Source organism: Hyperoodon ampullatus (assembly GCF_949752795.1).
Source record: "Hyperoodon ampullatus genome assembly, chromosome: 12".
Classification (NCBI taxonomy): Eukaryota; Metazoa; Chordata; class Mammalia; order Artiodactyla; family Ziphiidae; genus Hyperoodon; species Hyperoodon ampullatus.
The window spans coordinates 82,078,130-82,104,821 of record NC_136925.1 but is presented as its reverse complement, the minus strand read 5'-3'; the positions used below and the strand labels follow the sequence as shown (position 1 = coordinate 82,104,821).

The 26,692-nt window shown below is 43.1% G+C and overlaps 1 protein-coding gene across 1 annotated transcript in view; it reads left to right on the top strand.

Annotated features, from left to right (window-relative positions):
* Positions 1 to 360: 360 nt before the first annotated feature.
* SLC22A2 (solute carrier family 22 member 2) overlaps positions 361 to 26,692 on the top strand; it is a gene marked incomplete at both ends in the record, with an annotated part of 28,519 nt that continues 2,187 nt past the window's right edge. Inside the window, 10 exons of the mRNA XM_079716071.1 lie at positions 361 to 771; positions 2,885 to 2,988; positions 9,360 to 9,514; positions 11,446 to 11,614; positions 13,438 to 13,552; positions 15,084 to 15,190; positions 17,140 to 17,354; positions 17,991 to 18,099; positions 19,088 to 19,200; positions 22,618 to 22,717. Of these exons, the coding sequence (XP_079572197.1) occupies positions 361 to 771; positions 2,885 to 2,988; positions 9,360 to 9,514; positions 11,446 to 11,614; positions 13,438 to 13,552; positions 15,084 to 15,190; positions 17,140 to 17,354; positions 17,991 to 18,099; positions 19,088 to 19,200; positions 22,618 to 22,717 (1,598 nt within the window). The remainder of the gene's footprint in view (positions 772 to 2,884; positions 2,989 to 9,359; positions 9,515 to 11,445; positions 11,615 to 13,437; positions 13,553 to 15,083; positions 15,191 to 17,139; positions 17,355 to 17,990; positions 18,100 to 19,087; positions 19,201 to 22,617; positions 22,718 to 26,692) is intronic.

Sequence of the window (26,692 nt, the reverse complement as noted above, 5' to 3'; positions counted from 1 at the left end):
ATCAACAGGGCTGTGATACGTGAAAGTGCTCGGATTTCTCCCCGTGTGGTACAGAGGAAGGATTGTTAGTGGGGCCGGCGTGAGGCAGGGACCCACTCACCAGAGGGATGCTACACTAAACACAGCATCTTGCCCTGTGACTTGCTCGGGGTGTTTCGGGGAAGCAGGACACACGTGGCCGGGGAAGTGCATGGCTGGGAGTTGGTCTGACCAGTAAAAGTCTGGACCAAAGGCTGGTCGCTTTCTAAAATAAACTCACCCTTTGACTTTTGGTCGGGGTTGTGCTGAGCTGGGCCCAGCCTCGCTCAGTGGCGTCTGAGCAGCACAGGAGACAGCACTGGGACTTCTCTCGCCAGAATAATGCCGACGGTGGACGACATCCTAGAACACATAGGGGAATTCAACTTTTTCCAGAAACAAACATTTCTCTTCCTCTCTCTGCTCTCTGCCGCCTTCACCCCCATCTACGTGGGCATCGTCTTCCTGGCCTTCACCCCGGACCACCGCTGCTGGAGCCCCGGGGTGCCCGAGCTGAGCCGTCGATGCGGCTGGAGCCTGGCCGAGGAGCTCAACTACACGGTGCCGGGCCCCGGGCCCGAGGGCCAGGCCTTCCCCCGGCAGTGCCTCCGCTATGAGGTGGACTGGAACCAGAGCGCCCTCGGCTGCGTGGACCCGCTGGCCAGCCTGGCCGCCAACAGCAGCCTCCTGCCTCTGGGTCCCTGTCGGCACGGCTGGGTGTACGACACACCTGGCTCCTCCATTGTGACCGAGGTAGGTGATCGTGGGACTTAGAAGGGATGGAGAAAGCAAAGAGTGCAGTTTTTCTTAAGGAAGAACCCAGGGAGGGCCAGATGTGCTCTTTGGACTCAAAGTATCTTATAAAAAATAAACAAACAAACAAATTAATTAATTAATTAAAATAAAATCCTAGTTTTCAAGAAAACGTACATCCTCTTATTTGTCTGGCATTTGAGCAGGTGAGTTTAAGCTTTAAATTCTGACAATAATGATTCTGGTGTATGCAAGTCTCAGTGGTAAGAAGCAAGCAAAAACATCAGAATTCCTGGAAATTATGCCAGGAAAGGGAAAATTTTCAAGCCTTCTCTTTTTCTGGAAGCCCTGACTTCCCCTCCACTCTGCCATGGTACAGATGGACACCTGACACCTCATGGAACTCACCTGAATGGGTGACTTACTGTGATACAATGTACTTTTCTCTCGATGGCTAATTTTTTTCTCTTTAATTTGCTCGAAGTATCCATATCAAACCATTTGGGGTTGGAGCTTATGCTATGGTACTATTATTTTATTAAAAACTACACTTGGCATTAACATCTAATCATGAGGCCTCTTTTCAATAAATAGAAAGAAAAAATGGAGACTTGCTGTTTTAAACTTTTTTATTGGAATACAGTTGATCTACAATGTTGTGTTAGTTTCAGGTGTACAGCAAAGTGAATCAGTTATACACATACATATATCCACTCTTTTTTACATTCTTTTCCCATATAGGCCATTATTACAGAGTATTGAGTAGCGTTCCCTGTGCTATACAGTAAGTCCTTATTAGTTGTCTGTTTTATGTATAGTAGTGAGACTTGCTTTTATTGGAGACAAAGCAAAATGGGGGGATAAAATTATTCTGCAAATACAAAGAAAGCCAGGTGCCTGGCTTAACTTAAAAAGACTGCTTGGATGATGTGAAGATATTCTGTACAGGCATTAAGGTAGAAGAGCCATTTGAAGGATCTAAAATGGTCTGATAGTTACATGAAATGTGGAGGATTGAAGATTTAACACCATAAAACTTTTTGTTTCTTCTACAGTGATTCTTTATTTCCAGCCTCCACTGGCTTAACATGTTTGTGATTTTTGATTAAACAAAATCATTAAAAAGTAGAAATAATGTTTAACCAAGCATCTGGGCATCCTGTGATCCAGTCAAGTTGACACATGAAATTAACCATCACAGGAAGCTACCTGTTTCTTAAGGCCTGGACCCAGAAAATGGCAAAGTATAACTTCCACCACATTCTGTTGATCAAGTACCATAAAACTTTATTTTATTTTATTTTATTTTTTTTTGCGGTATGCGGGCCTCTCACTGTTGTGGCCTCTCCCGTTGCGAAGCACAGGCTCCGGATGCGCAGGCTCAGCGGCCATGGCTCACGGGCCCAGCCGCTCCGCGGCACGTGGGATCTTTCTGGACCAGGGCATGAACCCACGTCCCCTGCATTGACAGGCGGACTCTCAACCACTGCGCCACCAGGGAAGCCCCATAAAACTTTTAAGAGGCTTTTGCAGCGTGGTTCATGTCATTGTTCATACAGAGATGGGAGCCTGAGGCCCAGAGCAGAGAAAAATTTTGCCCAAGGCCACAAAGTGAGAAAGTTAGTCCTTAGCCCTAGAAAGGGGTTTTCTCCTGACCTCCAGGCCAGCACCTGTGGCTCCCCAGCACCGTCTCCTGTTCCAAGTGAGGACAAAGGTAACAGCCATTAGTAAGATGCTAATTCCCCTAATTTAAAGAGACACTGAACAGCCTGGCTTCCTTAGGCCAACGCTTGTTATGTGTCCACACACCTATTTAATAAAATTACAAAGAGAAATGGTTTGTGCGTAAGTAATTACCCAATTTCAGCTCATTTAGCTAAAACAGAGTTCAGCCTGATGACGTATTGCTAGATGGAATGCTAAACAGACTGCGGGACACATCTTCGGGGTTGTGTAAAGACAGTTAACACGAGCAAGAAAAGAGTGGGTTTACTGTCATCCAGTCACATCAGTGCCATGCAAGGAATACCTCCTGAGTTCCCTGGGTTGAGCTGTGTCTAACAGAATTTTGTTTTCTTTCCCTCCCAACCCTGGACACCCTGGCCCCTCGCAGTTTAACCTAGTGTGTACCAACTCCTGGATGCTGGACCTGTTTCAGTCGGCTGTGAATGTAGGATTTTTTATCGGTTCTGTGGGTATCGGCTACATAGCAGACAGGTAGGTACAGTACAAAAGTGGTGGAATGTAATCAGTCCAAGGAGAGCGCTTGGATTCACCTGCCCTTGCTTGAATACCATCCATTCCCAGAGCACACAGACCACACTTCCCTGAATTGTCGTGACGGTCTTAGATTTCTCTTACAGCTTTGATTAGCATGACCAATGTCTTTATTTTCTAATTCTCTTGGATCATAGAGGGATGTTTCAACACTGGGCAGCAGTGTTTCCTTGTGGGCTGTCCAGAAGCTTAGAGTTAGAAGGGAGAGTGATAGAGGATTTGATCCCTTTTGTAATCCCAGTTCTTTCTTTGGCCTCATGCCATCCACCTGGTCGTGCATCTTCAGGGCCTCTGAGCTCTGTGCCGTCCTCTGCTTGCCTCTCCTGTGCTGGAACCAGGTAGAGCACAGTTCTTACCTGAGCCTGTGGCATTGCAGGATTCCTGAACTGGGGCCCTGGGGCCACATGTAATTATATGTCTGGAACCTAAGATATAATTTGGTGAAAGGGAAACAGGGTCTCCACACCGGCAGAAGTAAATATCCACTTCCCTACTGTCACGTCCCTGGAGAGAGATGAGGAGAGACCTCTCCACGTGGAATGTGCAGCAGGTGGTCCTCGCGCATGGGTCCGTGTCTCCGGGAGCTAGTTTTCAGTGACTCATACTAATCGAGCTGTTCCTATGTCTTTTATTTATCCACTATTTTGTAATCCCAGGTTCCCTGTGCTGGAAGCTCCTCATAAGTTGCATCTTTACTCTGTTGATGATCAGTTAGACATTATTAGGAGTCCCCCAAAGGGAAAGGAACAGGAAAGGTGGCTTTATACTTGCTAAGCACCTTAGGTAATTTGGCCATCAGTGCTAATTATTTAATATTCCTGATATTGACTGTTTATTGAGTATTTCCCATGTTTCAGGCACCGTGTGCAACATTTTGGAGAGTATCATCCTCTTTAATCATTAGTCACCTAGTGAGAGAGTGAGATAGTGCCATATAACTGTCTAATAAATATACAATCTTTTATAATTTATTATAAGCTATAACTATATGCATTTAATTCTGAAATAAGTGGTAAAGTAAATACACGTTACGCTTGTTGCCTTCCCCAACTATATCTTTTTTTTTTTTTGCGGTACGCGGGCCTCTCACTGCTGCGGCCTCTCCCATTGCAGAGCACAGGCTCTGGACGCGCAGGCTCAGCGGCCATGGCTCACGGGCCCAGCTGCCCCACGGCATGTGGGATCTTCCCGGACCTGGGCACGAACCCGTGTCCCCTGCATCGGCAGGCGGACTCTCAACCACTGCGCCACCAGGGAAGCCCCCAACTATATCTTTGATACAGATAAACCAAAAGCCGTGAGCTTCATATGAGATATAGATAGAACATTTTCTCTGATGATACTACAGTCTGGATTAAAACTTGCAAGTGTGTTAAAGATTAGTAAGGATGGCTGAATCAATCACACCCTCAGGGGCGTCTGAACTGTCACAGCCGGGGCCCCCTGTGGCAGCAGGAGGGAGGGAAGGTGACAGTGAAGGTGCTGGGTCACGAGGCAGCCCCATGCATCACATCACTTCTGTAACTGTCTGCTCAGCCTCCCTTCAAAGGCTCCTCCTGGGACGCTGTGTGGCAAAGAGGCTTGTGAGGTGCAGAGGAAGGTCATTCGCTTTTACTTTTATTGCCGCAGAACTGGCAGTAAGGCCGGTGGTTTGGAAATGACCCCTGAAATGACCCCTGAAGTCTCGCGAGGCGCCCTGACGCGGGTAGTCGGGAGTGCGCCCTGCCCCCCGCGGGTGGCAGTCTGGACCCCTGGCTCCCGGTTCCCTCTCCACTCGCTCTTCCAATGTAAGGAGCAGATTCTAACACTCAACTCGCCAGCACAGAGGTGAGCGAACAGGGGACTGAGCTTCACAGCTGGTTAAATGAATGCGTTGATTATTCCCATCCCGCTCAGGGTAGAAGACCGATTATCATTCTCTTCCTGACTTAAAATCCCCGGTCAAGGGCTTCCCTGGTGGCGCAGTGGTTGAGAGTCCGCCTGCCGATGCAGTGGACGTGGGTTCGTGCCCCGGTCCGGGAAGATCCCACATGCCGTGGAGCGGCTAGGCCCGTGAGCCATGGCCGCTGAGCCTGCGTGTCCGGAGCCTGTGCCCCGCAACCGGAGAGGCCACAACAGTGAGGCCCACGTACCGCAAAAAAAAAAAAAAAAAAAAAAAAAGCTGGTCAATTACCACCTTCTTAGATGACCTCATGATTTTGTTCCTATTGTTGAAATCTCCCATGCAAAATTGACTACTCATTATTCTTCTCCCCAAAGCTGTGTACAGCCCTCTCTTTCTTTTTCTTAAACTGTCTGAAGTCTGGTTGGTTGCTGCCCCCTTCTCTTCTGTTTGTGAATGCAGGTAAGGGTGCGTAAGAAGGCAACCACCCTACGGGTCCGAAAAGGACACTATCTATTGCACATTTAATGCCTATTACTGAATAATTGTCAGGTTTTATAGAATGGAACAAGAATCTCATGGAAACCCATCTGATGCTACAGATTAAAGCAACACTAAATAAAATAGATTGTCAGCGATGAGGAATTTTTAAAATATTGTTACTGAGCCCAAGTTCACTCTGCTCGCCACTTGACAGGCCAATAAATTGGAGACGAAGTGTTGAGACAAGGAACACGGCTTTATTCGGAAAGCCAGCAGACCGAGAAGATGGCAGGCTGGGTCCCCAAAGTAACCAGCTTATCGGGGTTTGGATGCCAGTTTGTTTTATAGAACAGAGAGGGGGAGGAGATGAGGAAGTAAAGTAAAAACACCATAAGTTTTGCAAATATCCCCTGGAATGGCCAGCCTCGGGGAGGGGATGTGCTCATTTCTTCTTCCTTGCAGCCATCGGCAGGTGGACAGGGTCCAGATGTTTCCCTGAACAAAGGCACTTTGGTTTAACATTCAGGCAGAGGGGCAGGGTTCCCTGAGGCAGGCCATTATGTAGAGACAGTATCACTTTAGTGAACAAAAGAGCAGAAAGCAAAGGTTAAAGTCAAAGAAACAGATCCAACATGTAGTCAGACTTGGTTCTCTCCTGTAACAATATGACCTAACAGCTGATGAAGGTGTCTTTTAGAAGAAAGCCAGGAGCACATTATGAACAGGTTATAATAAGAATACTGAGCCTTACACCAAGTCGACTTTCTGAAGGTCACCTTTGCAAGTAGAAGGAGGGAGGGACTAGGGATACATGCTAGAGATTTTGAAAATAAACCTTTTGTAAGATGTCTAATTTGTTTCATCATTCAAACCTCCTAAAGAATGATTTTCAGAATCACCTGACACCAAAAAAGTAATCTCTCACCAATTCAAGGTTTTTTTACTCTAATGGTCAGTAATTTAGTGTCAGGCTTGTAAATGTTTAACAACTGACTCTCTGAAGGAAAAAGCCTCAATTTGTAGGGTTTGTTGATCTCCATGTTGTCAAGGCTCCCACAGTGGTCCATTTCAAGCTACCAAAGTGAGGTCACTGAACACAGAGTTGGCTAGGAATATTCACCATTCTATGGTATTTCCACCATACAACTACAACAGATAGACATAAAAAAACTTCCTGAGCATAGATAATGGTCAAACACAGTAAAATAATTAGGAAGAGATGTTTTGCATATTTATTACATGTGTTTTAACATAATTTACTTTATTGTAAGTGTGTACTTTCATTTTTAATAATGGCTGTGTTTAACAATCAGCTCACAAATTTTCTGAAAGTCTATCAATCAGCTCTCAAGAGCCAGCACTGCACTGTCCAGATTTCACAGTGGAACGAGATCAAGGCAGAATCAAAGTCCCAGTGGGTCTCAGTCAAACTTACTCAACTCTGTGGAATCTTTCAAAACTAGCTCTCCCCTACGTACTATGTGCCAGTCATCTTACTGGGCATCCATTCACTTAGGATCGTAACAGCCTTTGAAAGGAGAGTTTATTATCCCATTTGCAGATGAGGAGACTGAGGCTCAGTGAAATGAAAGCAGTGCTTCCCAAATGGTAACGTCCATATTAACCACCTGGGGTTTTGTTAGAGTTATGATTCTGATCCAGTGGGTCTGGAGTGGGCCTGAGAATCTTCATTTCTAACCACTTGACCGTGATGCTGATAGCCCCAGACTACAGTCTGAGTAGCAAGTAGCTAAAGGACTTTTGAAGCCAGCAGTCCTGGAGTTCACCCCATTCTCTTTTATTTGCTCTTCGTTTTTCATTTAACCACTTAAGTGGTTCTGTTGTGGGAGGGTAGGAAGTGGGGGGAAGGTTCCCGAACCACTCTCCCAAATCGCCAAAATTTCTTCCAGCCCTGCCTCATTGTGTTTTTTCATTTTATTTTATTTTATTTTATTTATTTATTTTTGGCTGTGTTGGGTCTTTGTTGCTGCATGCGGGCTTTCTCTAGTTGTGGCGAGCAGGGGCTACTCTTCGTTGCGGTGCGCGGACTTCTCGTTGCGGTGGCTTCTCTCGTTGCAGAGCATGGGCTCTAGGTGTGCAGGCTTCAGTAGTTGTGGCACACGGGCTCAGTAGTTATGGCTTGCGGGCTCTAGAGCACAGGCTCAGTAGTTGTGGCGCATGGGCTTAGTTGCTCCACACATGTGGGATCTTCCCGGACCAGGGTTTGAACCCGTGTCCCCTGCATTGGCAGGCAAATTCTTAACCACTGCGCCACCAGGGAAGTCCCTGCCTTATTGTTTTAATAGCATTGTGTCTTTATGTGAACATGTCCCCTAGTGAAGCTGTTCTGCATTGGTAGATTCGATTCTCTGAAGGTTTCCACGCACTGAGTTTCAGATGGTGAGTGTTCCCTCTCATCAGCCATGGGATTTTGTCCATATACAGGAGCATGATTATGGTGCTTTGGGATTGGGCTGAGTCAACTTTGGAAGTTGAAGAGTTATCACTTCAGCACATACTTATCAATTCTTTGAGGGTAAAGGGATGGGTTCAGGAAGAAAGGCTAAAACATTGTGCTGATGTGACTTTGGAAGGCTGTGGATAAACGTCCAGGGGGTATATGCTTACAGTGGGGAACCACTGACTGAGAAGTTTAAAATGATGTGGTCAAAACAGGGTTTTAAGAAGTTTAGCAGTTTCCATGAATTACTAATGAGACTGCTTGATCTTTAAATTTCAGATTTAAAGCCTTAATAATCCCAAGTAATTATTAACAATGTTGTGGATTCTTTTCAAATGGTCAGTTCGTTTTGAAATGGTCACTAGAGCACAAATTGCCTGAAAGAAGAGCAGCAATTAAAAAATGTCCAGCCACATCAAATGTGCACTGCTAAGGACGTGGCAGCACTACTGACATTCAGTTTGAAGTGGATAAACAAACAAAAATTAAATAAGACATTGCTTTGCATGAAGAGTTTTTAAAATATCCACTAACAGCTAATTAGGGCGTCTTTTAGAACAAAACCAAGAGGACATGATGAAATGTGGAAAAAAGAGACTGAACCTCAAGTCAGCTTTCAGAGAGGCAGCTTCGCAAAGGGAGGGAGGGAGGGAGGGAGGGAGGAGGGCTGGGTGCGAAGCTCTTTAGATGTAATACCACACTTAATCCCCTGGTCAGGCTGGGTCAAATAGCTCTTCTCCAGATGAAGAAACTGAGAAAAGCCACATAACTCGCCCGACCTCCCAGTCAGCGGTAAGGCCAAGGTTAAACCCAGGTTCCCACGTTTCCATCTACTCTGTGCACTGAGACACTCTCCAGGTCCCTAAACCGATGGGACCCAAGTCTCAAATAAAATGTGCGGGAGCAATCCTGCTAAGGTACTCCACGGCAAAGGCCTATGGGATGGCAACAGGTGAGATGATGACAGTGCCACACAAAAGACCGTTTCCGTGGAGACACACAAATACCATGAAGTCCAAAGGCAGTGTTGAAAATGGATGGGGAAATACATTGAGCACGGAATTTTGTTTTTTCTAAAGCAAAAGCTCCTCAGTGGGCAACTAGTTGAGACTGTTGGTGCAAAGGCCCAGCTCATGTGATGACAGAAGACCTAGACGGGCCCTTGGGGCGTTCAGCACTGGGTGGCCTGAAGAATCACCCCCTCCCCACATACCCTCCACAGTGGGGGGCTGAGAGGTGCTCCAGCCCAGGGTGAATGGGCCTCACTGGGCTTCAAGTTTATACATAGTGCCCTGGTGCAAAGTCCTGATGGAACTGACCTGAAGTCAGGGATTGTCTTGGTGGGTATCAGTCTGTACCTCCTGAATTTCCATAATTCAGAGATAACCTCCACTTTAGTTTAGAGTTCCATAACTTCCATGATTTTTCTACAACCCTCATGAATCTAATCTAATTCCATTCCCTCTCTTTGTTTTCTCCTTGCAGGTTTGGCCGTAAGCCCTGCCTCTTGATTACAATCCTCATAAATGCTTCATCTGGAGTTCTCATGGCTATTTCCCCAACCTATACATGGATGCTAATTTTTCGCTTGATCCAAGGACTGGTCAGCAAGGCAGGCTGGTTAATAGGCTACATCCTGAGTAAGAACGCTTGTGATTGTAGCTGTGGGGGACATTGCTGGCAAAATATAGTCAATCACGTGAGGGTAGCTGCACAGGAAAATGGACTCAGCTTCAAGACAATGTTGAAAGAATTTTCTTCTGTATCAAAAGAATTTCTGAAATCTTTTCAGTAAACTCATTCTGCATTCCTCCTAGAAAGAAAACAATGAAGCAGGAATGAGAGTAAACATCATGCCATCCAAACTCTTATATAACTCTTCAGGAATTTTTGTTTTCTGTGCCCTGGGGTGTACCATAGAGAGGAAATCTAGCCTTCAGGCTTTACAGAGAGAAAATTCATTGATGAGAATGTATTAGATTTATAAGGGGCTTTATTAATTTGAGTCCATCCATTCTAGCAAACCACAGTTAGCCTCAATGTATATGCAAGGAAACCAAGGATAGAAGTACTGTGGTCAGTCTCGGTTCCTCAGTGAGCCATGTGTAGGACCAGGAATATCATTTACATCCTACTCATTAGGAACCAGGGTTATGCTTAAGCTCCATGGATTATAAGAGAATATTTGAATTATAACAGCAGAGCATCTGTAAATTCATATTAAGGAGAATTGCCACCACAATTAGATCTTGGGAATTCACTCCATCATTGCGTGCCCTTCTGCTACATTCAAATAGCATCTACACAAAGGGAAATGGACACTGAAATTAAAATAATATTAATCAATCTTTCATTTCGCACAGGAGAACTAGAATACGTGTGCTTAAAATATGACCCAGTAAAGTTAATTTGGGGGATTCTATGAGATGAAGAGGAGATGGTGCCTAATATTCTCAGGTGCCTGTCATGGTCGTCACCTGATCTATGTCTGGGCAACAAAGGAATTAATGTACGCAGTTATTCGATGGGAAGTTTGGTTTCTCATACACGTGACATGTAGAAATATGTAGAATTTGAGTTTAAATTTCATCCTTCTCCCATTAATTTCTTCTCCAGTCCCTCTGGATGTCCCTAAGGTGCACCTCTCATTCACCCTCTTTCTACCTGCCACCCCAAGACCTCATCTATGACCCCAACCACTCTGAAAGACAGACATTTCCATTTACTAAGCATGTACATAATTTTGTCTGTTTTTTTAAAATGCTTTTGGATAGTTCACAGTGATTTATAGAAATAATTTTAGAGTGCATTTCTATTTGGTTTACAAATAGTTGAAGTCTTTAACATGATCACCAAACATTTAAAGCAAAACTCTGTGGTTCATGGAATATCTAGAATCTCAATTCTAGAATATCTGTAATATAAAAATGACTATTTCTTAAATCCATGTACCACAGACTTCATACTTCTGCCATGCTGTAGTCATGGGATTAGATAAGGCTGATTATTATACCATGTACAGTGTTATGCTCATACACCAGGTCTTAGAAAATCAAAAGCCTGATTCACAGTGTTTTCCAATTTCTAAGTTGTAAATACTCCCACCATGACTGCTTTTAAGATACCAATGGGTTAAAAACCAGCTTGTAAAATTCCTGAAAATTTAAAAATCAGTTCTTGCAAGCCAGTACTAGCTGACTCCGGTCAGCTTGGAACCCCACCACCAGGTTTCCAAGCCATTTAAACACATTAACAGGATTGCCAAGAAAATGTTTAACTCATGTAAGAGGACAAGTTATATTGAGCTATTCATTTACGTGAAAATCATCTATGCTCTAAAGTCAATGTTTACCCCATGTAATATGGGATTATAAGATTTTACATTAATTAACACAACAGCAGGAATCATAACAAAATAGGTCCCAAAGAACATTTAAAAGTTTTCAGAGGGCTGTATAGAAAATTCTAGAACTTGGACTACTTTTTGAGTTGGCATTCTAGTTTCCCCATAGTTAGACAGCCAACGCACTGTCGTACTGACTTGCGTTGACCATGTGGGTTCTCTCTGCAGTTACAGAACTTGTTGGGCTGAGCTACCGGAGAACGGTGGGGATTTTTTACCAAGTGGCCTTTACGTTTGGGCTCCTGGTGCTTGCTGGGGTGGCATACGTCCTTCCGCACTGGAGGTGGCTGCAGTTCACAGTGACTCTGCCCAACTTCTGCTTCTTGCTCTATTACTGGTAAGTCCACGTGGAACAAGAGGAGATAGACTGAAATATTTTATTTAGCTAAAGAGACCGTCTTCCCCAATGCACACCATCCTTCGAAACTAAGATATCCTTCACTCTTCTGTTTCACAGGAAACCCAGGTCCATGTTTCAGGGATAAAAATCATAAGCTTTAACCTGTCTTCCCCTCTGGAAATCAGATGTTCTTTCACTTTGACCTTAAGAGTTTTATGACTTGGATCTCACATTTTTCACCTTATTTTTGTGGTGTTTAAAGTAGCTTCCAGTAGCCATGATACCCTTTAAAGAGACTGACAATATTATTGTTCTTATTCTGCCCTTCCTCAGAAGAAACTTCAGGCCAGAGAAGGGGAAATATGGCACTTTTGTCACCACTTCCAGTACCATGCCCAAAGCAGACATCCCCAATCAATCACAGCAGTCTTTATCCCAGATTAGGCCAACATGGAACCCCAGAGAGACCAAACCAATCAATCAGAGTTACCAGGGCAAGTGAAATATGTTTGTCACCCCTGCCCATGGGAAACATGGAAAACAGTAAAAGCAGAAGAAACTATCAGAAACTCCTAAAGCAAGTTTACCTGAGATAAAGCAAGAGGGATGCTAGATTATCAATCAAATCTCTCTCCTATGAAAAAACCCACTTATTTAGCTCCTGGACATATCTACCTGTTCTTCCCATAGTTGTCTTATCTAAGAATTAAACATCTCAACCCTTCCCAGGAAGCCTATTTCTCCTCCAAAAGCCAGTAAAACTCTGAGAGTGGTCCTTAGTTTCATCCCTATATCCTTTCTACCCCCTTTATATCTCTGAAACCATCCCTTTTTTCCCCTATTCTCATTAGGAATCCATTATGTCTTGCCTGGATTTCTGGGTAGACTCATAACTGGTCTCTTTGGCATCAGCTTTCCCATCCTCTAATCCATGTTTCACGCCGCACTGTAAAAATCCAGGCCCACCCCGTTACTCTCCTGCTTAAACGTCTTTCAGTAGTTTGATACCCTTCAGAATAAAGACCTAATGCTTTAGCATGACAGAGAAGGCCCACCTATTATCCAAGTTCTGACTATTTCTGAAGCACTTCTTGCCACTTTCACTCAATAGAGTCAAATTTAATTTTCTTACAATTCTACAAGCTCCACAGAAGAGTAGAAAATAGGTATTTGGGGTGTTTTGTTTTTTTCAGATAAATATTCAGAAGTGGGATTTCTGGATCATACAGTAGTTCTAATTTTTTTAAGGAACCTCCATACTGTTCTCCATAGTGGCCACACCCATTTACATTCCCACCAATAGTGCACCAGGATTCCCTTTTCTCTACATCCTTGCCAACACTTATTTCTTGTCTTTTTGATAACAGCCATTCTGACAGGTGTGAGGTGATACCTCACTGTAGTTTTGATTTGCTTTTGCCTGGTGATTAGTGATGTTGAGCATCTTTTCACGTAGTTGTTGGCCATCTGTATGTCTTCTTTGGAAAAATGTCTATTCAGATACTCTGCCTATTTTTAAATTAAATTGCTTGGTTTTCTGCTATTGGATTGCATGAGTTCTTTATATATTTTGGATATTAACCCTCTATCAGATACATGGTTTGCAAATATTCTCTCCCATTCAGTAGGCTTCTTTTTCATTTTGTTGATGGTTCCCTTTGCTGTGTAGCCCCTGCACAGTTTTATTTCCTTTGTAGATCCAACCAAACCTCACTGTGTAAGATCCCCCACAGAAATCTGCTATGATCCCTGGGGGTGGGTGTTCAGTAAGATTTTCCCCTTCACTTAACAGCACTGATGACACTTTTTCTGTGCCCTAGGTGTGTACCTGAGTCTCCTAGGTGGCTGATCTCCCAGAACAAAGATGCTAAAGCCATGAAAATCATTAAGCACATAGCAAAGAAAAATGGAAAATCTCTGCCTGCCTCTCTTCAGGTGAGTCAGCAGCTGAAGTATCAAATCAGGGAACAGTGAAAAGGAAGATTTGGGAAAACCGTGCATTGTCTCAGTGGGGAGTGGCAGAAGGGGCCCACCCACCATGTGCAACAGGATATTTCTGGTGTACTAAGACTTGTGGTTCCCTGGTAGAATATTTTAAGCAGATGGAAAACAAAACTAAAGGAAGCCAAAAGTTTTAAAAGTCAAATGAGGAGCTTCTATCTTGTTCACATCTTGACCATGTTGCCCCTTAGGCCCCGGTATTGAAGTCTTGTTTGCCTGTATGTCCATCAACATCCTCGGGGAGGGAGGTTTTCCCCAGAGGGAAGATTCTTCAAACACAAATAATTTCTTAGAATTTTTAAAATTTTGGATAGAAATTATCCCAAAATATTTTAAGCAACCCCTGCCTTCCTGAATAGAACAAATTACTGAAGTGTTCATTTTCTCTGCATTTAGTGTTTTGCCTTTAGCGGACCTCATCACCTTTAATTTAAACCTTTTCATCTGACAAGGCTTGGAAAAGAGAATATCAAGCTTATTAGGAATTTATACTGAAATAAGAGTAAGTCATTTCTGATGAGGCTCTAAGATGAGTGACCTGTAAGAATTTGAGATTGACATGGCATTTAGAGTGAGGATTTGGGGGCTCAGAGCTCTTTTTCTTCATTTCCTCTCTGGTTTCTGGGTGTTTGGAATATGTATTTTTTCCCATAAATGACAGGCATAGCACTGATTCTTGGATTTCAGATCCTCTCAGAAACTGGCCAGGGAATAAGGCACATGTGGGTCACTGTCTCGCTCAAGGTCAGAGTTCACGTGAGGGTGGTAAGTCTGGTCACTGCTGGTCTCCTGGAGACTTCTTCCCCTCGTTCCTGGATCTTTCACACAACATCATGTGTTGCTCCAGGAAGGAGACATAGGGGAGTGGGTCTCACAAAGGTTCTGCTTCCTGAACCCTGGAGATGAAATATCCCCTCCACCACCTACTGTGTCATCTAGAGTAGGGCTTCTCAATTCTGTGCACAGGATCACCTGGGGACCTTGTGAACATGCAGATTCGGGTTCCATCTGTCTGGGCTGGGGCCTGAGATCTTTCATTCTAACGAGCTCCAGGCGATTCCATTGCTGGACTGAGTGCCAGGGTCCCAGATCACTCTCCTGACTTTTAGGCCACACACTGGTCCAGGTGTGCAGAGAGGGCGTGTCAATGCCCTCAGCCCTCAGGGCCACTGGGCTGGGCCTTGATTTTACCCCACCTGCTTTACCAGCAGTATCCCTTTATATACGTGCATGAGTTACCTCACTTCTCTGTAGCCCAGCTTCCTCTTCTGTGAAATGGGGTGAAAATTGTAGACCTAACTTGTAGGGTAGTTGTAATGATTAAACAAGCTAATGTGTGTGAAGGGCTTAGCTAGTCTTGGGCACCTTAAAAGCACTCAGCAAGTGTAAGGCATTGTGTTCCCTGGATGACCCTGGGATGCCATCATGAAATATACAAAGCTGTTCCTATTTTTTCTATTCTTAGAGCCCCGGATCTGATGAGGAAGTTGGTGAGAAGTTGAATCCTTCATTTCTTGACTTGGTCAGAACCCCTCAGATAAGGAAACACACTTTGATCTTGATGTACAACTGGTAAAGATTATTTTTCACTTCAAAATCCTTCCAAATTCTTTTAATCTGAATCATCCACATAAAGGGAGGGACAAAGAGTACCTTCAAAACATAGCCTGGGTCCAGTTAGCATCAACAGTGGATTGCAAGTAGGCTCATTTATAGGTGGTTTTCCTGAAATCATTTTTCTCAGGCAGATGTTGAAATCAGCTTACAGTCCCAATGCATAGATCACTACATTCTCAACCTTGGCTTTCCCTTAAGAATCACCTGGGCTGGGCTTCCCTGGTGGAGCAGTGGTTGAGTCCGCCTGCCGATGCAGGGGACGCAGGTTCGTGCCCCGGTCCGGGAAGATCCCACATGCCGCGGAGCGGCTGGGCCCATGAGCCATGGCCGCTGAGCCTGCGCGTCCAGAGCCTGTGCTCCACAATGGGAGAGACCACAACAGTGAGAGGCCCACATACTGCAAAAAAAAAAAAAAAAAGAATCACCTGGGAGATAGTAAAATGCCAAGGCCAGACCCCTCCCTGACAAGGATATGGATTTAATTGGTCGAGGGAAGGGCCCAGGAACCAATACTTTCAAAACCCTCCAGGTGATTCTAATATATAGCCAAACTGAGAACTATTGGTATATTTTAATTTTTTTCAATTGAAGTATAATTGATTTACAATATCGTGTTAGTTTCAGGTGTACAGCACAGCAATTCAGTTATATATATGTGTATATATATACATGTACATGTATATATTCTTCTTCAGATTCTCTTCCTTTATAGGTTATTATAAAATATTGAGTACAGTTCCCTGTGCTATACAGTAGGTCCTTGTTGTATAGATTAATTGATGATGAGTATACATCTCTCCTGATTGTACAAGGCCTTTTATTTTTCTTTTCTACCTGGAGAAAATAAATAAGTAAACTTCCTGAACAAGAATAAACCACAGGAACAGATGAACCGGTTTGCAGGGCAGAAATAGAGACACAGATGTAGAGAACAAATGTATGGATATCAAGGGGGGAAAGTGGCAGGGGGTGGTGGTGGTGTGATGAATTGGGAGTTTGGGATTGACATATATACACTAATAGGTATAAAATGGATAACTAATAAGAACCTGCTGTATAAAAAAATAAAACAAAATTCAAAAATTCAAAAAAAAAAGAATAAACCACAGGAATAATCCACTGTCTCCACAATCCAATAGCAAGCCTGACCGTCCTCACCACCTGCAGGCTGCTCCAGAGCCCTGTGCTGTGGGCCCTGCAACAGCCTCCTTTGCTGCAGCATGCTTCCCTTCACCGGGCGGCATCACTGGGACAACTCACATCTGCCAAAAGAAGCTTCATGGTCACTGACAAAAGCAAAGCTCATCAGGAATTAATTTAGCAGCCTTCACGATATTGCATGTAAAATGCATCAGGGAAATTTGGCTTCATTATCCTTTCTTTTTCTGAGTAATTGTGATTCTTGCTAATCATCCTCATATTTTCCATTACAGACAACAAACAATTTTAGCCAACAAAACTAGATCAAAATGTTGCTGTATCACGTCAGAAGATAAATCATCAAAAGTGGGCCTGTACCCATTTGGGCATTTGGTACCCATTTGGTCTCCTGGGTTCCTAATATTTGGATTAAGCAGTCAATCCCTGTGATTTCGACTGCATTAGAAGACCACAAAGAGAAAAATAATTAACAACCACTAATAGCTTGATACAGTTTACTAAATAAATCACTCTAGTAAGACATTTCTTCTTGCCTTTCAATTTGGTCAAGGAATGTTAGCCTAATCCTTCCCCTTTCCTGGTTCTGGGGTCACAGCCAGCCCCCGCAGTGGGTCAGATGATGTTAAAGCAATGGGATAGAGGGAAAAGCCATAATAAGAGGACAAAAAAAGATGACCTACAATCAACCTTTCTGTGACTTGCTCCTGGCACCTGGCTTGACCTGAGCTCTCCTCTTTGCTCAGGTTCACGAGCTCTGTTCTCTACCAGGGCCTCATCATGTACATGGGCCTCGCCGGGAGCAACATCTACCTGGACTTCCTCTACTCTGCCCTGGTCGAATTCCCGGCCGCCTTCATCATCCTCGTCACAATTGACCGCGTGGGTCGCCGTCATCCATGGGCTGCATCAAATATGGTGGCAGGGGCAGCCTGTTTAGCCTCGGTTTTTATCCCTGAGGGTAAGTGTCAGGCCAAGCTGGAGTCTTGTCTTCCAAGGCCCTGAGAAGAGGGGGTATTACAGCCCTTTGAGAGAAAGACCATGTCATTTAACATCCAAGTCAATTTGGAAAGAATGAACAAAATATCTGGGACCTTCCTGAGTGAACCCATATGGCAACTCTGCCTTTAAGAACAGTGGCACCCAGTGGTTCCCTGATGTAATATAATAACACCCAGTGGGTCTTTGATGTAATATAACAAGAGAGGCTAGGAGGACCCATGCCACAGGCCATCGAGCTGGCCCAGAGCAGGGGTTAGAAGACCACAAAGAGAAAAATGCTATTTTTGGGGGGTGTATGCTATTTCTTTTGGGGGACTTCTATAGACTAAAGTTGGTGCAACTTTGGAAGCTGGTATAATTGTGTGGTCATTAATCACTGGGGTCTAAAGTGAAGAGAGTATCAGGATTGTGTCCGAGGCTAAAACAAACAGATGTGGGGAGTTTTGCTGAATTGTCCTGAGTCTATAGAAGAACCGATTGTGCATTCTTGTCCCATTCTGGAGGGTGCACTTTCTCCTTGCAAATGCCCCTGGGGCACTGTTGGGAGACCAGGGAGTGAGCACAGCATGTGTCAGTGGTGTGTTTTCCCCTTCAGATCTACGCTGGCTAAGAGTTACTGTCGCATGCTTGGGTAGAATGGGGATTACAATGGCCTATGAAATGGTCTGCCTGGTCAATGCGGAACTGTACCCCACATGCATCAGGTGAGCACATTTCCTTCAGCATGAAGAAAGCAGCTGGGACATTTATTTACTGGTGAGAACGACCACAGGTGCCAGCAGAGGACACCGTACTTTTTTCTTCAATTTATTGTATTGAAGTACAGTTGATTTACAATGTTGTGTTAATTTCTGCTGTACAACAAAGTGATTCAGTCATTATATATATATATATATATACATACACACATTCTTTTTCATATTCTTTTCCTTTATGGTTTATCACAGGATATTGAATCTAGTTCCCTGTGTCCCTGTGCTATACAGTAGAACCTTGTTGTTTATCCATCTTATATGTAATAGTTTGCATCTGCTAATCCCAAACTCCCAATCCAACCCTCCCTCATCCCCTCCCCCTTGGCAACTACAAGTCTGTTCTCTACGTCTGTGAGTCTTTTTCTGTTTTGTAGATAAGTTGATTTGTGTCATATTTTAGATTCCACGTATAAGTGGTATATATGGTATTTATCTTCCTCTTTCTGACTTACTTAGTATGATCATCTCTAGGGAGGACAGCTTACATTTCAAAATGCAGGGTAAGAGAGGTTGAGACCATTTCAAGGCGGTATGCAGGTCACACCTCACACTTACAGGATAGGGTAAAACACAGAAACCATGTGATAAGAACAGAAGCTATTGAATTGCCAGAGAGGGATGACCAAAGGTCAACATGAGGGAGAGTAGCCCGAGCAGGACCATAGAACAGAGCAGGGGAGACAGTGATGAAAGTAAAAAATGAAAATTGTCCCCAACACCAATTAAAAATCTTCAAGAAAGTTCATATAAAACAAGTACAACAGAATATGAATGGAATTATGTACCATGTATCATTTATGTGCATTGACAATAACATGTACACTTTCAGTTCACACACACATTTCAATGATTTGGAGAAGTATTTATCTGGGGGGGTGTGGGAGATAACCACTGTCCTTTGGTAAGTCAAAGGATGCATCAGTGTCCTCTGTTTCAGGAACCTTGGGGTCCTCGTCTGCTCTTCCATGTGTGACATCGGGGGCATCATCACGCCATTCCTGGTCTACCGGCTCACCAGCATCTGGCATGAGCTTCCACTGGTGGTTTTTGGTAAGAAATCCTCAGAGATGTCTTTGAATGAAAACCCACTTTTAAGAGGCCTCCATGTTTCTACCTCGAAACAAGTTTGCAAGTAACTACTAAGTATGACTAGTAATTGGTACTACCAGTAGTGTAGTAATACTAGTATTACCAATAGTATTAGCATCTGCCAACACTCAAGTCTGGGAGCCCACGAGGACTTATGCCCATAGAGGTGCAAAGTCAAGGGAGAGTGAGGTGGAGTTTCCCCTGAAGAAGACCCTTCTCTCCTCACTGATTTCCACCCCTTTGTCCAAGAGCTCACTCTTTCTGCCTCCTCTATGCCCAGATGTAGAAAAATACAAATGCTTTTACTTCATTACTTCAAAAAAGGCGGTTAAAATTTTGCAAAGGGCAATTTCAAAACCCAGGGGAAACAAAGACCAAGAAAATGCGTTAGAATAACAGGAACACCTGTGTGCGTGCTGGGCACCCCGGTCTTCAGATTCCTCGGCAATTAGACTTAAGGAGCATATGGGCACAGCACTTCCCTCTGACCCTGAAGGATGTACAGACACTGAGCCTGCCTCTCCCTGACCAGCCCACAGGAGAGAAGGCGAGGGACAAACCTAATTATCAGCACATGCTGAACGCGAAGTCTGCAGACTGTGAAAGGGGCTGGGAATCCTGGGCATTTCCGTTGTCTTTCCCCACAGTGGTAGACGGAGGTACAGGTCCTCTCCTTCTGTGCGTCCGCGCAGACACGGCTCCAGAGCCATATACGTTAACACTCACCTTGTCAGTGTTAGCCCCAAGGTCTCGATGGACACATTTCAATCTTCTTTCAGACGCATTCTGAGTCTTTATTTATTTATTTATTTATTTTTGGCTGTGCTGGGTCTTCATTGCTGTGCGCGGGCTTTCTCTAGTTGTGACGAGCGGGGTCTACTCTTCGTTGCGGTGCATGGGCTTCTCACTGCGGTGGCTTCTCTCGTTGCGGAGCACGGGCTCTAGGTGTGCGGGCTTCAGTAGTTGTGGCACATGGGCTCAGTAGTTGTGGCTCGCGGGCTCTAGAGCGCAGGCTCAGTAGTTGTGGCGTACGGGCTTAGTTGCTCCGTGGCATGTGGGATCTTCCCGGACCAGAGCTCGAACCCGGGTCCCCTGCATTGGCAGGCGGATTCTTAACCACTGCACCACCAGGGAAGTCCCTGAGTCTTTCTTTTAATTTGACAGAAATGTAACACTTTTCCCCATGGGCATACAAGACTTAATCTGGGGGGTGGGCAAGGGAAAGCCCAGCCCGGATGCCCAGCAGGGGGTTAGCAGATGGTTCTCCCCTTAGTGTCATGCGTTGTCACACACAAGTGTCTCTACTCATTCCCTTCTTCTCAAGGGATTTGTGAAGGGGAAATTTTCTACTGCCATAGATCTGCCAGCAACAGCTCCAAACCGTTGCTAGAACTCAGCCTTGAAAGAGACCCAGTGAATGTCTCCGCGTTCCAACTTAATAACAGGATGGCCCAGGTTGATAGAACACGAGCTCTTTATCCTGAGATGACCAGCGTGGCTGGCCCTGCTGGGAGGCACGTGGCCCAGATTCTTTCCTCCCTCAGCTCTGGCCAAGGGACCTGACCCCAGAGCCCCCTTTCCATCTTGGGGAAGCTCCCTCACACACTCTGGATCCTTCCTTCCATCCCAATCTTGCCCACTCCCTTAGATGGGCAGTGAGTGATGCATGGGTCAGCGGGACATTTCTGGGTAGAAAATAGTTACTTCATTAGTACATATTTGGTTTCTCTTAGTACCATTTAACCAAAAAATTGCTAAGTCCAGACCCAGAGGATCCCCCCATACCCAGACCCTCCCTCGGACCTTGCCTTTCCATCGAAAGATAAAGGATTTTAACTGCATTTCAACATTGAAGTAAACTCAAAGACAATTCTCAATTTTATTTTGCTGGTAGTTTCCTTCTCTCACCAACTTTTAATAGCTAGCAGGAAGCAAAGCTGACAGTTTTACACTTTTTCTTTCTCTTTTCACACAATAATGGTGTGCCAATTGTGCTCTTGAAATAGCCCGAAATGGTCATCTAGAAGCCTGAAAACCAACAAATAAACACATTGGAAAATCATCATTGAAAGAGCACTGGAAAAATTGATAAGGGATATCCTAGTTAATTAGGCCTATCTTTGCAAATATATAGTACTAAATGGATGATAATTTGATTATCTAATATATTCTTCACAGTTCACTCACTGCAGAGAATCGAAGCCAGCTGAATATGTCTCTTGTTTGCATGAGTTACAACCAAGTGAATCTCTCGAGGTTTGGGGAGATCTTGAGTAGTTAACTATTTAGTTCATGCCATGTGTCAGGCACTCTTCTAAGCACTTAACAAATATGAATTCATTTCAGCCTCTAAACAAGTCTTTGTGGTGGAGATACCACCCCACTTTCTGTCGGGGAGTCTGGAGTATCAGGGGGATCATAGAACTTCTCAGGGCTCTGAGACCAGTACTCGGGGTGTCAGTACTAGACCCAGGTGCTCAGAGCTACAGCCGTTGCCCTGAACCACTGCACACTGGAGGCCCGTATTTCTGCCAGTTTTAAGCGTGCAAAAAGTGGAGTCCAGCAGGCATTTTTTGAAACCCCCCAGCTAGCAAAAGAACCCACATCCTATTTCCTGCATTCAATGATGGAAAAACATATAAAGATGTAACCGTAAATCCTAAAATCTTAATGGGAATTTAGAGGAACAAAAACACCAACATCTGCAAAAAATTACAGCTGGAGACAAAGGAAAAAAGGAATAAGAGAAATTTATCCAATACCTGAATCAGAACAGAAAGGCCTAGCTATCTGAAAAAGACTATATATATATATCCATATATATATATGAATCACTTTGCTGTACACCTGAAACTAACACAACATTGAACATCAACTATACTTCAATTAAAAAAATAAAAAGCAAAAATAAATAAATAAAAATCCAATAAAAGGCCTGGCTATACTATTTAATGCTGTTATGAAATAATGCATATTCATTACTTTTATTCGCTGGTAATGATCCAAGTTTCTGACTCATTTTCTTTACTGAGTGCTTTATATTGGCAGAGCTATATTCTTTCTTTTCTTAGCATTGGTTCTTTTTCAGAGTTATTTTCTGACTCCAAAGTATCTTAATATCATGGCAATGTCCTCTAGCCTAGAATAACCTTGACTCAAAATGTTAAGTATTTCATTTCCCTATAAGGAATTGTAATCCAGCAGAGTTTGGAATGGGCAAAATATTTATGATGGGGAATAGGGCAGTCAGAGATAGCAAAGGAATCTGTAAGGAAATCAGCAAAAAAAACCCACTTTTTTTTAAGAAATAAGGAGAAGTTTAATTATAGAGCCAGCATGGTTCAGTTCTGAATGTGACTTGCGTCTGTTGGTTTTCAGCTGTAGTTGGCCTGATTGCTGGAGGACTGGTGTTATTGCTCCCAGAGACCAAAGGGAAGACTTTGCCTGAGACCATTGAAGAAGCTGAAAACATGCAGAGGTAGGGAGCTGGTATTCCTAAATGAACTATTCAGTACACATTTTGGGAAAACTCTGGAGCCAGTTGTAAAGAAAGATGAGGTTGAATCTATACCTCACACCATACACTGAGATCAATTCAAATGAAATCAAAGACTAAAATGCACCAAAAAGGAAACACTAAAAGAATGAAGATACTATGGGAGAATACCTTTAGCCTTTCATAGTGAGGAAGGTCTTTAAAATTTGACCACAAATATCCAGGACCCATTAAAAGAAGTTTGCCTTCATAAAAATTTAAAATTCTATGTTGAAAAACTACCATAAACTTAAAAAATATAGCAAACTTAGAGAAAATATTCACTCCTTCATAAAGGGCTAATTTTCCGAATATGTAAAGAGGTCTAACAAATCCGTAAGAGCAACCCCTCAACAGAAAAAATGGGCAAAGGACTTGAACAGACAATTTAGTGAAAGAAAGAAAAAAACAGTTCCAAAATATATTAACATATGCCATATAAGAGAAGTACAAAGCAACACCGCAGTAATAGCCACTGAGATTGTTAAAGATCAAACTGCTTGGCAACATACAGGTGACCCTCGAACAATGCAGGGGTTAGGGGTGCCAACACCCTGTGCAGTCAAAATCCACATGTAACTTACAACTCCCCCAAACCTTAACTGCTAATAACCTGCTGTTGACCAGAAGCTTATAGATAACATAAATAGTTGATCAACACATATTTTGTATGTTATATGTATTACATACTGTATTCTTACAATAAAGTAAGCTAGAGAAAAGAAAATATTATGAAGAAAATCAAAAGGAAGAGAAAATACATTTACAGTAGTATACTGTATTTATCGATACTGTAAGCTTACATCGTCTGTTTATAGACAAATTGTCAGTACCTACATTAACATTGTCTTATAAGATACAAAACACTGTAGATGTTATATGTATTACTAACACTAGACATCAAAAATGAAAAGATAATGTAAAAAAGAAGTCCATATTTATTAACAGATATAGTGACTCAAGCATTGAAAATGAAGAAGCAGCAATATAATTGCTTTATGGTCGCCTAGTGTAATTGATAATACAATTGCTTCATGGCAGCCAAGCCTATGCACTAATGAATGAATTGATATAAAATGTTTATGTCATACAGTATTACAGTCATATTCATAATACAGTATTGGAAACATTGTTACATTTTTTAAAACACCACTTACCTGTGATGATAGACTGATATGCAGTTTCTCCAATACGAGTGAGAAAGGCATATTGTACGATAATGTAATTCTTTGAAACCAAAATTATGACACAGAAAATGAACACTTTAATTTTATATTAAATATCACTCACCTTATGCCTATGTAAGGATAGACTAATGTCTACATATACTTTATGCATTCATGACATGCTTAACTTGGTCTTAATTTTTTCAATATTTCTAGGCTACATGGTTCATCTGAGAGTTTTTTCAAATCATCACAAAATGCCAAAAAATTTTTCAATATATTTATTGAAAGTGGACCACATAAGCGGACCCGTGCAGTTCAAACTTGTGTTGTTCAAGGGTCAGCTGTACCATGTTGGGAAAAGTTGTGGGGAAATAGGCAGTATCCTACATCACCAGTAGGAGTCAGATTTAAAACCTCTATGATGGGCAATATAACAATAGTATCAAAATTACAAATGTGCTTATCTCTTTACCTAGCAATTCCACACTTCTAGGAATTTGCATGTGCAAAATGGTGTATGTACAGGATTATTCATTCAAGCAGTATTTTTTATGTAATGAAAGATCGGGAACTTTCAATGCCCATCGATTGGGAGACCAGTTAGATAAATTATGGTACGTTGTTCAATAAAATACTCCTTAGTCATCAAGAAGAATGAGGCAGCTTGATATACACTGATAAGGAAATTCTCCTATGGGTATTATTAATGAAAAAAAAAGTAAAACATAAAAAAGTATAGAGTCTATCATTTGTGTACAAAGAGCAAAAAGCATATATATTAAATATATATACAATTTACTTGTATCTCTGGAAGAATATGCATAACATTGATTGTCTCTGGAATTGGGAGGCTACGGGACATCAGTAGGAAGAAGACTTTTCAGTGTATTACTTTTTGTACTTTCTGAATACATATGAATCTATTTAAAAAGTAACCTTAAAAAATCTAAATAAAGAGAATCACATAGGACACATTCCCCATGAATTTGTTTATGTGATATGCTTAGATATTACTGTTTATTTTAACCATATTCCATTTTTGGCACCATGAACTGAACTGAATTGTATCTTGCTACAAACCCTTCACATTTCGCATATTAAGCACTTGGGAAAGGTCACAGCAGAAGAATCACAGTGGTCTGAGGCTTTCCCTAGAACTTGGAAGAGGCTTTGAATTCAGCCAGATGTCATGCAGTGACAGCCCACAGGAAACAAGGGTCTCAAGAGCTTTGCTTGGCCCCCATATTTTTTAAAGTGGGAAATCCACATAAACTGAATTTCCAGGATCTGTTTTTTAAAAATCAGAGGATTGGGTAACACTGAACAGGCATTTCCTCCTGTTGACAATTTGCAGGAGCTGAGTGGTGACGGCTCAGCTCTAGAAGGGCCTGCTCGCTGGAGTCGGCCACAGACACGCATTCCCTACGTCCTGTGCCTAGGACACTTCTGTTTTCCGCCTGGCGAGTGTAGATATTTGAGTTTGAGATCCTTGACCTTGATCAACCAGCCCCCATAGACCCCATCTCAGTGCAGCTTGCCATGCACATGAGTGCCTTGCCTTGAGGACAGAGACTCTACCCCATTTACGGTCGTGTCCCTAGAGGTAAGCACAGAACCTGGCACACACAGAGCAGGTGCTCACCAAATGTGTGTGGAATAAATGGAGAGCTCCTTCTACAGCATCCCTAAGTGACGTTCCCCCAGGCTTTTCCCAGCCAGCTCCGGCGTCAGGAAGGCAGTAACATGTGACGGCGAGGAACAGGCCAGGTCTGATGCCGAAACCTGGCCTCTGTGCACTGACACCAAACTGAATCTCAGAGACAGAGTTTTGGGTGGAGTAGAAAAGAATAGCTTTATTGCAGGTGCCAAGCTAGGAGTCCAGGGCAGCTGGTGCTTAAAAGACCCGAACTCCCCGAAGGCTTTCAGGGAAAAGTTTATAAAGACAGGGTGAGGGTGGGGGTTTTATGGGGTGTGTGATCAGCTCATGGAATGGTATGTCATCCAATAAAGGACTCCAGCCATTCTGATTGGTTGATGGTGGTGTAATCGGGAGTCAGCATCATCAACCTTCCGGTTCCAACCGGTCTGTGGTCTACATGCTTGTGGGCAGCATACAGTTAACTTCTTCCACCTGGTGGGGGTTTCAGTATCTGCAAAACAGCTCAAAGGACACGGCTCAGAATAGTATCTATAGTCCTTAGGGAAGAAATAAATGTCCTTGACTTTGGTTACTGGCTAACGTATTATTATTTTTTCTTGCTTGACTGTGTTTCATTCTGCATTTTCTCACTTGTCTGATTAAATTTATTCTTTGACTAAAGTTCTTCTACAGACAAAAGGCAGGCAGAGGACATGGGTGGGAGTCTGTTCTTGGAAGGCCTCATAGGGTCCCGCTGGGTTATAGGTCCTCACATTTCCTATCGTGTGGCCTTAACTCCTCTAGGCCTCAATTTTTCTTCTGTAAATGGGGACAACTGTTCCTACTCGTTGGATTTTGGTAATGATTAAATGAGGTAGTACATGTAAAGTGCCTGGCCCTTAGTAAATGTCCGGTAACCACCGGGATTATTCATAGAAGTTTTCACAGCTGTTCTATAAAACAGGAAAATATGTACCCAGATGATTTATCGGAAATCAAATTTTTAAATATATGCCGAATGGTTTTTGAGATACGGAAGTGCAGCTCAGTGATATACACTTACACCTATACTTGAAAGAGCTTTCCATTTTCATCAGGCTGGCTCAGAAT